A 17,831-nucleotide genomic window follows, 5' to 3' on the forward strand; every position below is an offset into this window, starting at 1 on the left:
TCGCACAAAAGGCATTGTAATTAAAACTTGCATTTGATTAACCTTTGTCAAATTATTTGCAGTATTTTTTTCTTCTTTAACGATAATCAGTTCCCAATTTGTTCCTGTAATGTTCTTTGAAATTTATATCATGTATATCAGTCCTGGGCGATAGCATATCAAATCTTAGTCTCAATCTCTCATTAATGTCCATGCCATGTAGAATAGGAGTTTCTGTAGTTGGTTTTAGTGGTAGGATGTACTTTATGGAATCATCTCCTCTGCAAGTGTCTATTGGACAAGTTATTGCTTTATTGATTGCGATTATGAAGATGGTGATGAATATTAATTTCAAATCCACTGAAATGCAAAGATTTGTAATTGCTATTATTAATGTTAATTTTACATATTTATATATTTAAATATCGGACGACAATAAATTTGCAAAGTGTGATCATAAGACTTTTGTGAATTTTGATGTCGCCTCAAATTGTAGGAAAGGCATTCCATAAAAATGTTAGACACCGCTCGGTTTTAATTCATTTTATATATTTTTATTAATTCTTAATTAACAGATTTTGTTTCAATTATTATATTGGATTTTTTGAGGTTTAGCAAGGATGAAAATTATTATGATGTAAATAATTTAAAACGCAATTTAAACGTAGTTTAATTTATATTTATTTTATATGTATATAAAATTATCAGAATTGTTAAAAAAATGTGTATATACAATACATGATACGACATCATTTTGTTACTAATTAAGTTAAAAAATCTAAATTTCCATTTTATTAAAAGCTAGTTAATTTCAAGTTACTCTAGTCAAAATTAATAAATGAAATACATGTCGTTTCAATATATATTATATTTATAAAACATGTTAATTCCTAATAATTATAGATTAATTTTCAGGCATATTTTCGAGTTTTTTACATGTATAATCAAAATAAATTCTTATAAAATTTCTGATATAAAAAAAAATTAAATAAACTACTTACTTGTTTATAAACAATACTATTTTTTGTAAATTTTATAACTCACTAAACAAATCTTAAATATTTTAATAACAATAAACATCTATTTCTATGGTCAAAACGCAACTGAGAGTTAAATTGCCCTTTTTGAAACAATCCGATAACCTTTTTGTTAAATATGTCATTTTAATTGTGATATCTCTTCAATGACATGTGATCATGTTTGTCACAATGAATGGGTAATTAACTATATATATATATATATATATATATATATATATATATGTATAAATATATATAATGATATTTTTCCAGAGAATTTTTTTAAATAATTTTCATAGATCCATTCGTTTCGAATCCCCCTTTGACTCTTACTCAGTGATTGATTTTAACCATTTTATTAGCTTATTTTATTTTTCTTGGAAAATTTGATGTCCTTATATCTATATTTATTCTGAACACAAAAAATATACTAATACATTGTTTGTACATTATTCTAAAATTAGTATGAAATGTTCCGGGGTGACCATATAAATATATTTCTTTCTAATAATTTCCTAACTGTTTGCTCACATAAAAAACAAATTACAAAATAATATAATAATACAAATTACAAAATAATACAAAATAGTTGTTTTAATAATTATCAATACAAAATCTAAATTTTAATATATTTTTGTTTCAAAAATCCAAGTGAACAATCGCCCCTCATGCCCGTATATTCGATAATAGCAGATATCTATTATAGCATTTGCTATATGGTGCTTTGCATTTCACTTTCCTCAGAACATATTGCGTTTCAGTTATGCTAAATCCAATATTTTCCTATAAGTCTGATATTTTTGCCTTTTCTTGTTTTGTTTTCTATGTTTAATATAACACAACAATATATCCTCGCACGCCACATTTCCAATATTTCAATTTTCATACAGGGCAGATATTTCACATGATAAAAAATCTTTATTTATATTAGATGAGACAGATTGGGTAAAATGATTTATAATATTTATATAAGAGACTAGGTGCGGTTTTGACACTTTTTTTTGATCAGCCATAATTTTGTTAATTTATCAGTTATCTGGGAGAAAAGTAAATTAATTGTTTACTTGAACATTTGCCTACGTGGAAATAATGAAATACTTTCCTTAAATACGATGGATTAATCATAAAATCAAATCATACAACAAAGGGCAACTGTCCACGCCCCCAGGGACAGTTGTGACAGACAGAAAAATAAGTTAAAAACAATAGGTTTAAACACCAAAATGATTTATAACGGCATTTATTGTCGTTAATAACAATTATATGTAACACAACTCAACATAATCATTCAAACAAAGCTTGCGAATAAAATATAAAATATTTTTTGTATCAAAGCAAGAATTCAAGAATTTTAGCATTTTCTTGCATTGAATTTACCTGTTCCTTTCTCTTTCGTAATTCCTCTCAGTTTACTTAAATTTTCTTCATTTACCCACAAAATTTGTCACAAACCTTAATCATCAAAACAGTACTATTATCCAGAAAAGTGGACTGAGATTTTTGAAGAAATATGTAATAAATAACTAGCAAAACAATATGAAATATTGAAAATGGTATAAAAATAACAGTACTTAATACAGAGGTAGAATGTCTAAGGGAGTACTTTATCCAATAACAGTGTTCTTCTTTTATTGATTATTTACAAGTTGTTTACAAATCGTTTTGGATTCATAATCTAACAATCTCTAACAAACTCACATTTGTTTTTTTGAATATTTTTTCGCATATGTATCTATTTGTCTGCTTCTGCCAGAAGACTATATTATTAGAAATTACAGAAGACTATATTAGAGATGAAGACCTCATAGACCTCTAATATTTTACGGTCAGTTTGGACATAAAATCTACCATTATGCCAAGTTTCATCAAAATCAACGCACACTTTCGAAAACGAAACATTGTTATGAATGAGCCAAATCATCTAAGCAAAATCTAAAACAAAGCGATTTACCTGTATATAATTAACAGTAGATAATTATTAAAAGAATTCTATCATAAATATTTACTTTTGACTTTTTAAAAGCAATGCGGTCTATATGATCATAGATCATAGATCATGTTGATGTGAGGCACTGACTGAAAGCAATAATGGAAACTTGTTCGAACAAACATACTTCATTTTTTTTCTTTTGCACCCTATCTCAAAATTGGTATAGATTAGCTGTTATGACGATTGTCGCTACCGTGCCCTGGCACAACCGTACCCAGTCTCATCTACTCAATATAAAAAATATCAAATTTATTTATCATAAAGTGCTAAAAGTATATTTAAAAAAACCATTGCCTATATATTTTGTGCGAAAATATAATTTCAGACTTATCTATTACATATTCTATGGATCAATTATTATTATTATTACCATTAGTGTCGATGGCTCTCGTTCCACATGTTTATAAATAAAATTATTCAATATTCTCTATGCTGCAAATGCTAATATAAATATATGCGTTCGATTAATATGATTCTATTGATGAATTTGCTAATGAAACAATTGCGTACAGCATACGACAACGGCGTATATATTGTTCGTCATCGTCGCTAATTGGAAACATACAGTTGTTTGTAATTAATTCAATTCTAATGACAATCAGTTCTGATTAATTATGATAGATTTATGCATGTATATTGCTAGGACATACGCATTTAGGGCGAACGATTCCAATTCGACGTACGATCTATCTGTATTTATTGTTCAGACGAAAATGACACAAATGTTCGTGTTGCGGCTGCGATATGCCGACAGAACAAATATTGCTTATTAATTAATTAATTAAATCAATTCAGGGTAATGGATATTATTAAATTCATATCGGGCACTGAAATTCACGACACTGTTAAAATGCATACATATTTCTTATTCACAATATTAATTACAGATTCTATACACATGTAATAATGGCAATTTCATTTTGAATTCAAATATAAATAACTAAAATGATTATTAAAAATCATTAATATTGGCTCATGATGTAAAAATGATAGGTAAACAAGTGGACAGGTAGACAAGTCGACAAGTAGACAGATGAGCAGGTAGAAAAGTAGACATGTGGACAAATAGGAAGATAAATATAAAATTATATAGACAGGTTGACAGGTAGACAAGACAAGTAGGCAGGTAAACAGGATGGAAGGTTCAGAAGTAGACAAGTGAACAACCTAGATAGGTAGGCTCTTCTTAACCAGGTGAACAAGTAAACTATCAGACAGGTAGATCATATACAAATTAAATATTATTGATTAAATTGATTATATACACAAAAATGGAATGAAACTTTGGGCAAGATGCCACTTACATCTAGTTGCTCTCTATATTTAAGAATCAGCTATTATTTTTAATAAGTTTACTCCTAGCTTTTTTACTCCCAGAAGGAGAAGTTATTGCTTTCGTAAAATTAGTCGATTTTCTGAATAGTTGGACTCCACTATTAGAAAAATTAAGGGATAACAGAAAAATGTTATGGCATGGCTGAATCATACTCAATATTATCAAAATTTTATGTATTTTCTGTGCATTCAGGCGTTTTACTGCAAACTGCAACGTCACTCGTATGTTATGAAACTGAGTCAGAAAGATCCTGTTATCTAACATCGTTTTTTTTTACATTTGTGCGGTTTGTAGGTTATGTTTTCTATGTGACAACCTGAGAAAATTGTCTGACTGCACAGCAACCACATGGCTTTTGTCAATATTTAGAACAAATTTGTATGGAAAATTCTTCATAACATAGCCTTGTCTTAACATTAATCTGTTACGCGACAGAATCAGTTCCTTAGTGTGTTTGCTTGTGTATGTAAGCCAAAATTTAAGCTTTTATCCAGGTTTTCTCAAAAACTATTGAACCGATTTTTAAAAAAGTTAAAGAGATTCAATGAAACTTTATTAAGTAAAACTTAATTAGTTTTATATCAAATTTATAGGTACAAAAGCTTGTCATAAAATAATTTTTCAAAAATTACATCAAATTTTAATAATTTACGAAATTTTCATTTGATTTAATTTTGATTTTGCTTTACCGCGATATTATAAGGAATCTACAATAAGCCTTTGTAGGAACGTTTTCGGCATATTTCTTTCGGAGAAATATGGTGAAAGTTTTTAATATTATATTTTGTCACCCTAACCGCCATCAACTTGTATTCATCAAGATATAACTTATTGCCTTCAGCGTGCCTTTTATATTGCGTTTTATATGAGTAAACATATTACTTGTTTCTGCCCCCAAAATGATGTATTTGTATCATAAGCTGTGTAATGTCGAACGAAAACTTTGACAGGGGAATGAATTCAAAATTCAATTTATAAATCTTTCTGAAAAGTTGGTGAAAAATTAGATAAAATGAATATATAATTATTCACGTATTTAATTGCATTTTAAAAACATTAATTAATTGTAATAATAATCAAATTAGCTGCCTATCCCTATAATAAAGAACATAATAAACTTCGAACTTTGGTTTTCATCTTACCTTGCTTCAAGGAATTTTTAAACTGAAATAGCTTAATTTTTCTGCATAAAAAAATACAAAATAAAAGGTAAACCTATGTATTCCCAACTTCAAATATGTTTTTACGACTTTCCACAAACTAAAATTTCTCGTTCATAATTAGCATTAGATGTTTACTTTGCAAAAAAGTCTTCTTAAGTAGATATAGATATATATGCAAAAAATATTCAAAACAACAACTATGAGTTTATTAGGGATTGTTGATTTATGAATCCAAAATTGTTAATAATCAATAAAAGAAGAACACTGTTGTTGGAAAAAGCTTTCTTTTAGACATTCTACCTCAATATTGTAGCATTTTTAATATTTTATTTTATTTTGCTAGTTTGTTTTATATATATAATTTATCATACATTTCTTCAAAAATACTCACTCCTCGATCCTTAACAATAATACTGTTTTGATGTTTAAGGTTATGATTTTCCAAAAACAAAAGTTAGCCAAATGTATGGTGGAAAAATCCTTAAACCGGGTACATTTGTTTTCAGAATACTATTATCGATAATAACCTAATATTTTTGAAACAATATTGAAAAAATAAACAATAAATTAATAGTTTTATGCATATTTTTACATAGCGCAGCAATTTTTTTTATCAGAACAAGGGGCGCGGTGCAAAAAGGTTGGAAACCACTTCCTTAAATTATTAGACAATAAACTAAATTCAATCTTGTTAATTAAACAAATGATACAGTGAACTAAATTCAATCTTGTTAATTAAACAAATGACACAGTGAATTAAATTATGAAAAACGTCTATCAACGCTACGATTCAACCTCTTGAAATAGAATAATCCCAATACTAGAAATCCTTATGTACATTTACCATATGCTATACCAAATATCTGTATTTTGCACATTTTTAAATCAAAAATCTTAAATATATTATAATATGTTAATGCAAAAGGATTTTTCAAATATTACAGATTTTTTTAATCTATGTCTAATATAATTTGAAATAACATACCACGAGTCCATGTGTGTGATTTTGTCACAAAATATTGGTAAAAAGCACTCCGTCGTATATTAAAACCCCTCCACATCCCTTATATGTATTTTTCATATACACATACTGCATACACACACTTTCAAGTATATCTCTGCATGTGTATCTTTACTACGAGAGGGGATATAATATTCAAAAAATGATATTTTCTGCCCTTCTGACCGGATAGAGGACACTGGATGGGCGTCTACTGGATTTTGCTCGATGAATTCAGATATGTATTGGGATTGACTTATTTTGAAAATTAAATTGGACCCAAATCAGAAAAATAATGCAAAATGTTTGGATGGATATCAATTCTGTTTTTGGCGAGTGTAATGTTCTAGATGAAAACACTGTTCAGACACATTTGAGAATGATTAATTAATTAATGTAATAAAATAAGTAACAAAATTTAGTTTACATTAAACAAGGTCCATGTACTATTATGAATACAAAATATCCATTAGTGTAGGATCAGAGGTGTAAATCAGCTTTTTCATTGACCTAATCATCTATAATATACTGAATATAAAATATGTGTATTCAGTAATATTCCAAAATCATTTGCTACAAAAATATTTGTGCAATATTTGAAAAATGGTTAAAAGTCAATTAGGAGTTTCTGTGCTCGTATAACTCGGTTCGTCAACAGAAGAGTCTAAAACACAATAGCGGTATTAATTTATCTCAGACATAATTAAATGATAGCATTGAAGTTATATGAATGGCTTGTATTATTACTCACAATATATTATTACAATCAAACCGTACCAGTAATCACTTGAATTATAACTGACAAACAGTTAAAGCTAATGAAGCAATTATCAAAGCTATTCATGGCTTTGCCAAGTTTACTGCGCATACTATTGCTATGTACATATTATATTATCACGTAGGATATAGCCGACATCTATCATGGAATATACTATATCAAAGATATATGTTGAAATAGAAAAATCTAATCAATAACTTTAAATGGTCATATTAAAATAAATAGTAAATATCATTTTTTCACAATTAATATATGTTATTTTGCTGCACAAATCTACAATTTGTTTTGTGCTGGTTGGAGTTATTTATATATTATAAAAATATTATGGGGCATAAAGATCTGCGGGTAAAAAGGTCCACCACCAATATGTCTATAAAATGAAATTAGGAAGTTTTTAACAATGTATTTGGAATTAGAGGGCAAATGATCTGTAACCAGTCTTAAATCAGGCAGCATCGATGTAACGAGATAAACAACCACATTGTCAATTTTGATTTTTTTTACAACTTAGTCTTTTTTTAATACGGTTGTTTAGTTGATAATATTTTAATATGATTTTTAAGTGTAATTTATTTATTTGTTCTATAAGTTGTATTGTTATTTTTAAGTTAGATTCATCCGTTTTTATTTCTTTAATCTCTAGAATAGCTTGCATTTGGTTGGGGTAAGAAAGGCCTCGTAAATCTTTATTTTCGCGTGGTGTAAACAATAAGAAGCTTGTAAATAGAAATGTAAAATAAGATTAAAAAAGTAATTTACAAAAGATAAATCAAATTAATAGTTACTACAACTTTAATGAAAAATTCTTCTGACAAAGTTCCATATGAAAGTTGTATTTAGTGCGATATTTATGAAAAAATGTGCTAATAAAATATGTATTTCCAACAGAATGTGTGTTTTTTGCTCTCTAATAACTGTATTTCGTTATACAATAATTATTATAAATTAAACAAAAATATTTACAAAGCAAAATTCATAATAGTAGTAAGAGTTGACAAAATTTTTTGCTCATTATGTTTAGAAATTAATATTCAAATTATGATTTTTTTATTTTTGTTGTTTAACATAATAATTAAATTGCATCGAATTGATTAAAAAGTGTAACCATGAGACTTCTGTTGAATTGAAAATAAAAAGCCCTGGCTATCTGTTTTTATCCAGTCTGAGGAGTAAAAACGACCAGGTGACAAATTTTATGAAAGTGGCAAAAAAACAGATCTACGATTACCAATTAACTGGAAATATCAGTTTGATATGTATTATTCGTTTTGATATGGTTGATTTGATTTTTACAGTATAATTGCTAAAAATCAAATTGGATCTTTGTGCTCCGCCCTTTCCTATACATATATTGCTTTTCTTAATTATTTCATTCTATTATATAATTGATTGATTACTTTATTTGATAAAACTTATGCAGATTCTACTAATTTACTCACAATAGCAAAACAAATCGCAATTGTTGTTTCCACTCGGTAGCCGCCGCTTAATATAAAAACAGAATTGAAGATCGCATTAATGAATTGGCCAATGGAGAATACCTGGAAGGCTTTTGCCGACCAGGTTAAATAAAAATAGCCATAGATCTAATTTAATTTAATTAAATACTTTTGTTTTGTTATAATTTATTGATTTTTTTCTCCTATTTTGTTATTTTTATTATTATATGTCATATATTCCTAGTAGATAAGCTGCTGGGTATTACCAATATTTTTTTAGTTAATGTTGTGAAATATTTATTATTAGCAGTCTCTGCTTATTGTTTAAAAATAAAAACAGATTGCAGAATAAAAAATAATTGACTAATGGTGTATAGCATCGTGCCTTAATTTTTGAACCATTCAAATCGGTTGATCCGAGCTCGAATGAAAAAATGCGGACACACAAAACACGCATACATACACACACATCCATTTTGTTCTGGGTATGCCAAAATGTTCAGAAACCTCTGAAACATAAAAATTTTCATTTTCGATTTTCGGCCCATTACTATAAATTACCCTACGGGAAGTTAAAAAAATAGTTATATTAATTTTAAATAGAGTTATTTCGACTTTATATTCATTATTGTTATATAGATATTGATAAATCATTTATAATACTTCACAAAACAAATTAAAACTAACTTGCATAACTAAAAAAATATCACTTTTTATATTATAATTGCGCAATCAAGTATAGTTTTTGTCTTAGTAGGCAATATCCAAATTTTGGTAATAATAGAATTAGCTATTAAGTTAAAAAACGGTTCTATTAATTTTAAATAGAGTTATTTCGACTTTATATTGATTATTGTTATATAGATATTGATAAATCATTTATAATACTTAACAAAACAAATTAAAACTAACTTGCATAACTAAAAAAATATCATTTCATTATATTATAATTGCGCAATCAAGTTTAGTTCATCTTTCTATAATGAGCATACTCTATATATTCTCTGTCGTTCCTCCTAACGGCCCTGTCTTTGAGGTGTATATTTCATCAGATGTTAAGGGCGCTGTAAGCTCTTCTCGCCCGGACCGGCGGCGAGAGCGGACAGACAGTCACAAAACACGAGTGGCCGGCCGGCTCACCGGCTCACCGGCTCTAGTAAGCGTAGAATTCAAAACGCCAAACCTGGGAGACAAGTGAGCCGCCGCTTGTGACTTATTGGTTATTTGACCGTGCCAGAATGCTGCAAATCAAATGTACGTGTGTAAGTGTACTACTGGCCACGACTATCTACTGACGCCTCTCTAGGTGGGTTCAGATCGCCTAAAGCTAAAGCTACGTTCAATTTGTGGGATTCGTAACTTGTAACTTGATTATATAGAAATATGACGTGTTTTTTTGTTTTTAAAAAACAATCTGCCTTTATAAAAAATAAGAAATTCAGTAATTTTTATTATTATAAAACATACGTTCTGAAAAGTTACCCAGTAGTAACCCAGAATGGAGCTAAGGAACAAAATAATAAAGATAAAAGTCCCACTTACTACTAATCTTATATTATCAGAAAAACAAATTTAGAATGCCCTGAACACATTCATTAAAAATAATAACATAAGTATTTAAAATATATTATATAAAGTCAATGTATAATTGGAAAATTAACAATGTACCAGATTACAAGGTCAATAAACAATAATAAATATAAAAAACTAAACCATTTTCAACTTTGATACATAAATTTAAGTTGTGTGAGGTCATATGATGATGTAAATGGATGTGAATTTGTACAAATTTAAAAAACGGCTGTGAATAAATATTTTATCTATTTTCGATGATAGATAAATATGTGATTTGTATATTATTTCAATTTATAGTCCAGACTCTAAATAGTATATTTTAATTTCAAATAATATTAAATCTATCCTCGTATTCATTTTTTAGTTGATTAAACTTAATACATGATATAAAACTTAATCAACTCCCACAAAATTAATCAAAATATATGCATTCCAGAAAACATTTATACAGAGTGTACAAAGTGTGTACAGGATGTCCTAGAACTCAACATTAAGTCAAAACGGGGCTATGATGTTGATTGTAACTATCATGAAAAATTTATAATAATATATTATTCCATGTAGTTTAAAAATTATGAGCTTTTAAATTCAACCTAAAGCTGTGATCATTTCTGGTTATTGTGGTTCATTTTTATTAATTTTGTTAAATTAAACGTTGGATCTGTAAGCTTATTGACACAATTACCTAGAGTTTTATTAAGATTGAGGCCAGTTGTTAACTAATAATTCAAAATTTTCCAAATTGCTCTACTTTGAGAAGTCTTTTTTTTTTCAAAAAATGTACTGAATGCCTTGGCAACGTTTATCAAAAGTTTACGCATTTTCTGGGTCATGTATTCAGAAATTTGTAACGTAATATTAAAAGTATATTAAATAATTAATTCAGTAATTTATTTTCCAGGTTAATATTGAATAAAGTCAATAATAATTTTATTGATATAATACTAGGGAAATTTATAATACAATCTGATAGATTTAGAATTTAGAACATTATATCAACTATTTTTGACTCAATCCATTATTTTTATTAATCTAATAATGATGAGGCAAAGCAAGGCAAGACATTTAGAATATTTTACATTTTGATTGAGATTTTAGAGTATACGGAGTTGTTATAGGGTGTTCTGCTACTAGTAAAGGTTGTAGAGCATCGAAAACGTTATTCATATTCATCGAATGGTTTAAAAGTTACAATATATATACTGTAACGAGTCGTAGTTGATGTCTTCTTCATGTGTTGGGATTATCTTTCAATTTTTAGTATACCTAGTTGCTGTAGGGTTCTATACTATTAGACAGTATTGTATATTATTTAATTTTGTAGAGATTTTCCAAATACTATATATACTTACCACAATTAATGCTAAAATACGCTGGATATGCATAAACTAATTGTTATTTCAAAAATGTCAGAAAGTTTATTCATTAGTATATTCATTAGTTCATTATAGTCAGTAAGCCAACTCAATATTTGAAAACTATTTTAGTAATAAATTTCGATTATTATCTTACGCCGCTTTTTTTTCAAAAGAATAATTTTCAATTTAAAGTGGGCTCGCCTGTAGGTAAGCGGTTAAGAGCTACGGGACTTGAATCAGAGGTCCGGGTTCGATACCCACTTCGAGCAGCCTGTTGTCAGGCAGCAGTGACAACGATTTTCGCTTGGAAATATAGATAGCAATATGTTTCCAAGTGAAAATAGCCCTTGTCCGGCATTGCTGCACCGATAAAAAGTCAGCCCTATTAAATTAATTCTAATAACAAAATCATCAAATATGGATGGATTAACCATTGGGTGACCATCTAAAAAATACGAAGTAAGGAGAAGTTTCAGTCGAACAGCTCATAGGACGTAAGGTTCTGATTGCTGTTAAAAAATATACATATATATATATATATATATATATATATATATATATATAAAGTGTATCGTAAAAAAGACCATTATTACCAGATTGAGGTCGGATGGAACAGCAAGTTCGATCCAGGTAGGTTGCTGCAATGTAGCCTGATTTAAAATCGTAAAAACAAAGTGTCTCTTGGAGTAAGCAGTTAATCATATTGAGTATTGAGAATCAAAAAGAAATCTTTTATCTTGATTTGTAAAAAAAAACATAGTTTTGTTTATCCTCCTCAAGTATAATTTGCACTGTCAATCTGGTCGATCTAGTTTAGTGTCATAGCTTTTAGGAACTTGCCAAAAGGCATTTATCATATATTTTGATTCCAAAACGAGTGTCGATGCAGACGCTGCCGAAATAGCGAATCCGGCATGCATCGTACGGACGCTACACACGTGAAGAAGCTCTACATGTGAAGAACATGTCATTTGATATTAAAATGTGTTGCCCAGAGGTCCGTATATATTACAGGACGTGGATTTTCAATTACGTGCAAAACCGGCCGTCTGCGTTATTCTTTTTGCTCCAAAGCCACATATTCGGAGGGGCAGCTTATGAGATATTTTTGACAGGCTGGACTAGCGACGTTTTCAATTTAAATTATATTGGTTGTTCGATTTGGGCACTTGAGCAAACTTTTAATATTACTTTATTATTATTTTTTCACTTGCATTAACTTCTTTTTTTTATTTATGTAGGTACTATCATAACAATTCATTCGTAATCGTTGATGTAAAGAAAAAATGAATGTGTATGTATGTGTGGATACAATTTTTTGTCGACGTTTTCTCAACCAATTTGAATGACTCAAAGGAAAAGACGACGTTGTGATTGGATATTGACAAAGACAGGCCCAGCCGTTTCAGAGATAAGGAGCTAAAAGTATAAAAAATATCACGATGCCATGCACCACCAGTTTTATAATTTGGTTTCTCAAATTTATTCAAGTATATGTTTATTGTTTTTTAAATGTATGTTTGGACTATTTAAAATGTCAGTTAACTCTTGAAGGCCAGGATTTGAATGAAGAGGACGATTACAATTCCTATGCAAAATCTCTTTGATAAAGAAGTAAATCTTGTGCAGAATCACTATGTGGAAATTTGTGCTCCATTGACAAATCATGCTCTAATTTGGTTAGATTAGAACGCACTATTGATCAATAGTTCTAAATAAAAATTAATATGACTACACAATTGATATTACCTGTGATATTTTATCAAGAATACTTTTAGTAATAAAAGCAGAAATTAAAAACTTATTACGCATATGATCAAACATATTACTATGTTATAAAATATATCAAGAATAGGTAATATAAATGAATATGTTAGAAATCAGAATGTTCTTTCTGAAATATGTTTCACTTCATCAAAGAATGTTCCACAAAATCATCAGTGAGCAATATAATTAGCAATATGGTGAATTTTCTCTTCATGTCATACATCGTTTTTGAATACGTACGTACAAAATTCTCAAACCGTATTACATAATTATAATTTGTTCCCAGGAACAACTTACTGAATTGCTTGCTTACCCTGAATATATAAATGATGATGGAGATGGTAATTTATAAGTCGTGTTTTCATCATAAACGTAATTGAAGTCAGTGTGGTACTCATTTTATTTTGTATATAATGTAACATATAATATAACAAATAGATATTCTTAGTATTTGAAATTATATGAAATATAGTAATTTATAGCATTGTGCTTAACAGCAAATTGCTAATATTTTTTCTCTAATAAAAGTTTGTATGAGATAAGTAAAATTTAAAATCTCTATCTCTATTAAAATAGTGCAGAACTTTATAGATGATCAAATATGGTCGTATGAAATCATATCGTTTAAGTAATAGAAAAATGACTTCATTTTCTAAAAGCCACATTAGACAAATTTCAAAGCTTGTTTTCTTCATACAATTTTCACATAATTGTGGAATAACGTAACAAAATTTTATGGAAAATGTTATTATTTTTTACTGCAAAAGATCGTACAAAAACATTTAACTTTCAACAGCTGTAGAATCTTAACTTCTTACATTATTATCTTGGAATCTACTGACGCCTTTGACTAATTACTTACATCATGTTGTCAGGTTATGGTTCAGGTTGGGTTTATTATGCCAGAATCATTATATCCAATGAGCTTATAATGTTATGATGGCAAAATAAAAATGCATTATTGCACACTTACAAATAGACAATATATTTCATAAATATGTTGTGCATAGAAATGGATATTTTATTAACCCTGATAAGTGCCTGAAATAATATCTATTATTATTGATTACGGTTTGCTTATGAATAAATATATAAATAAATAGATTCATTTTTAGAGGTATATTAATTATGACAAAATGTTTTATCTAAATATTTCACTCGTCACACGATTAATTTATTAAATAGACTTTATAAGTAAATCATTACTAATAAAAATAAGATTTTATATAACTGTATTATTACTGAAAAATTACGTATTCCAATTTCCATCATCTATTTCGTCTTTAACTTGTTAAACGAAACGTTTTAATTTTTGATACGAAGTTTTTATCAGAGACCGTGCAAAGCGCAAACTCGAGCGCTTTTTATTGAAAACATCAAGGGAATTACTATAATAAAGAGTAAAGCAAACACCTTTGCCTACTACTAAAAATTTTGGCGTATTTGGTACTACATTTTTTCATTCATTTATTATTATACAGCAATCAGAACAGTAATTACATTCTATGAGCTGCTATGCAAATGTATATAAACTAAAAAGAATAAACTAAAAAAGAATAACTAAAGATAATAACATAAAAATAGTAATTAATAATAAAAATAATAATAGATAATAATAATAAATAATAAAATAATATAATAATACTACAAAAAAATACATTAAATTAACTAACATATTTTGATGATTTACTATAAAAAATATAAAAATTGTTCCATTGAACAATTTGCTAAATTAGGATATTATCCATTGGTGATTTTTGGTACTACATAATGATAATTTTAAATAAACATTATTAATTTATTTATTTATTCATTTATTTATTATACGCTAATCAGCTATATACAGTTAATTATATTGTAATGTAACCAGGGCCGGATTTAGAAATTTGGCGCCCCGGGGCACTGGCAAAAATGCCGCCCCATCCCTGAAATTTTACGAATTTTCCAATTTTTTTTAAAGCAATCGCGCTGCTTTAGCTGCGGATAACAAAATATAGAAACGCGTAAGCGCCGCGTCTAACGGATAAACAATGATACAGAACTTATATAAATGTAAACAAAATTTATACTTATTATAATATCTTTAAAATATCTGATAATTTAATGTGCATATGTCTTATGATCACTTTTGTCCGCCAAATGTTTCTTTTTCAAATTTTTTTATTGGATCATCAAAACCGCTAAACCTGCCCCCCACAAATTTAAGCAGTTATTTATTCTGTAAATTTTTTTGAATGTTATTGGACGCTTTTTTTTCAAAAACTGAATTATCATTTTTGGCATTTTGGCCCGTATCTTCAAAATTGTTGGACCTGCCTCGATCAATAACTAATCAGCATGTCTCCTTATCAATAAGAATTGAATCATAAATCGGTTGATCCGTGTTCTCGAAATTGACTTGACTAATTAAAAAATATTAGATTTGTATTGATGGGGAGACGTGCTGATTAGCTTTTGGTACAGGCAATTACGAAAAATGGTAATTTAGTTTCGATATTTCTTCTCTGAAACAGCTACGCAGCGCGATTGCTTTGCAAAAAGTTCATAGTTTTCGAAAAATTTCAAAATACAAAAAATGTGTTTTAGAAGTCTTTTTTCATGCTTCAATAAAATTTAAAGCTCTTTATAAAATGTAATTTTTAGTACGGGATGTTTCAGTAATTTGTCTTAAGGCACAATGCCATGAGTCACTAGTTTAAATTTTTTTTTCGACGCTATAAGCTTGGAAGTCATTTTAAGAGGGCTCGAGAACTGAAGAACATCTTTATATTAGCCAAATTGCCAAATTTGATAACTTATTAACCAATTTGATAATTTACGTTCGGAGAGGGAGATAAGGCAAAATAATAAATTTTAGTTATTGTTTATTTCAACCTAAATTTTGCATTGAAATCGTATTATGTTTTGCTAATTATATTTCTTGAAATAAAAAATGTTGTTAAAAAAAGTTGATTATATTGTATAGAATTTTTTTTTCACTATCCAAATTTTGCCGCCCTGGGCAGTAGCCCCGACTGCCCCTACTGTAAATCCAGCACTGAATGTAACATAATAATGTTAAACTTATTATCCTTATTAAACTTATTTTCTCTTCCAGAGGCCGTCAGGGATACCGCCAGCATGGTCTCGTCGGCTGGTGGCGGTGTGCAGTCGTCGGCGGTGAGCGTGGCGGCCAACAGCATACCCAGCGGCGCCTCCGGTGGCGGTCACCACGCGGCAGCCGGTCCGCGCGAGTGCTCGGGCTGCGGTAAACGCATTACAGAGAGGTTCCTGCTGAGGGCACTCGATCTCTTCTGGCACGAAGACTGCCTTAAATGTGGCTGCTGTGATTGTCGTCTAGGAGAGGTTGGATCCACGCTTTACACTAAAGCGAATTTGATACTTTGTAAACGGGATTATCTTAGGTAAGATATTAAGGAAATTATGCGAGAATATTAAATTTTTACGACGTTGCTATCAAGAGATAAACGGCCTTGTAACAATATTCATAACAAAGGAATTTTGTAGTTGATGTTTTTTTATTTTGAGCTTCATTATTTAGTTTATGATATCTGAAAATAATTGTCGAGTATACATTACAGTAGAAGTTCGTTATTTGCGCTTTCTTCAATTGCGTTTTCACTATTCGCAGCCAAAAAATTTACGAACCAATGCCTATATTCGGGGGCAAAAATTTCGATATTCGTGGATTCCAACGTGTACGGAACCCAAAATCCTTTTTAGATGCCATAATTTACCGCTAACAGTGTTTTTGAGAACGTAAACCAATGGAATGAAAACAATCTTATTTACTAGTTATAACTCAACGAATGAAATATATTTTTAGTGAAATCTGTCTCAAATCGACATGAAATCCACTCCCAGTCCATTAAAAAAGTGCAATTCTCTTCAATTACTTATTACTTACAGAAGCAATAGAAACGTGACATTTAATTTGAAAAATTTTAATAGAGAAATAATTAAAAAAAATTTGTGCTATTTCTATATGAACCTTAATCCGTATATTAAGTCTTATTTTTGCGTATGCAAATTACCTATGTGACTGTTAATATCAGTTTAAATTAAGGTTTAATCATTTTTAATTCATCTCAAGTATAACAGATTCCTTATTAAAATTAGTTGGTAATAAATTTCGTACCACATTTAACATTAATATAAAATTTTTATAAATCGATCCTTATTTTAGGAATATATTATTGTAATTAATATAAACTTATTATATAATTGTCAATAAAATATTGTGAATTTTATATCGAATGGAAAAAACAACTACTGAGTTGTTTTTTCCAACATGCCCGTGTAGTATTCATCAAATTTATTGAATGCCCTTTACTGGGCAGTTGTAAATAAAAGAGATAATATATATATATATTATATAAATTAGATTTGATACTTAACTTATTACTAATTTAGGGTATTTATATAAC

The 17,831-nt window shown here is 28.7% G+C and overlaps 1 protein-coding gene across 2 annotated transcripts in view; it reads left to right on the forward strand.

Moving 5' to 3' along the window:
• LOC113372421 (insulin gene enhancer protein ISL-2-like) overlaps window positions 1–17,831 on the forward strand; it is a 291,133-nt gene that overhangs the window by 267,197 nt on the left and 6,105 nt on the right. For both annotated transcript variants that reach the window (XM_026612746.1, XM_026612747.1), the window contains exon 3: window positions 16,502–16,808. In XM_026612746.1, coding sequence (XP_026468531.1) covers window positions 16,502–16,808 — 307 coding nt within the window. The remainder of the gene's footprint in view (window positions 1–16,501; window positions 16,809–17,831) is intronic.

This window comes from Ctenocephalides felis, unplaced genomic scaffold (assembly GCF_003426905.1).
Source record: "Ctenocephalides felis isolate EL2017-DRISC unplaced genomic scaffold, ASM342690v1 CF-g0.4_SCAFFOLD_01604, whole genome shotgun sequence".
Lineage (NCBI taxonomy): Eukaryota > Metazoa > Arthropoda > Insecta > Siphonaptera > Pulicidae > Ctenocephalides > Ctenocephalides felis.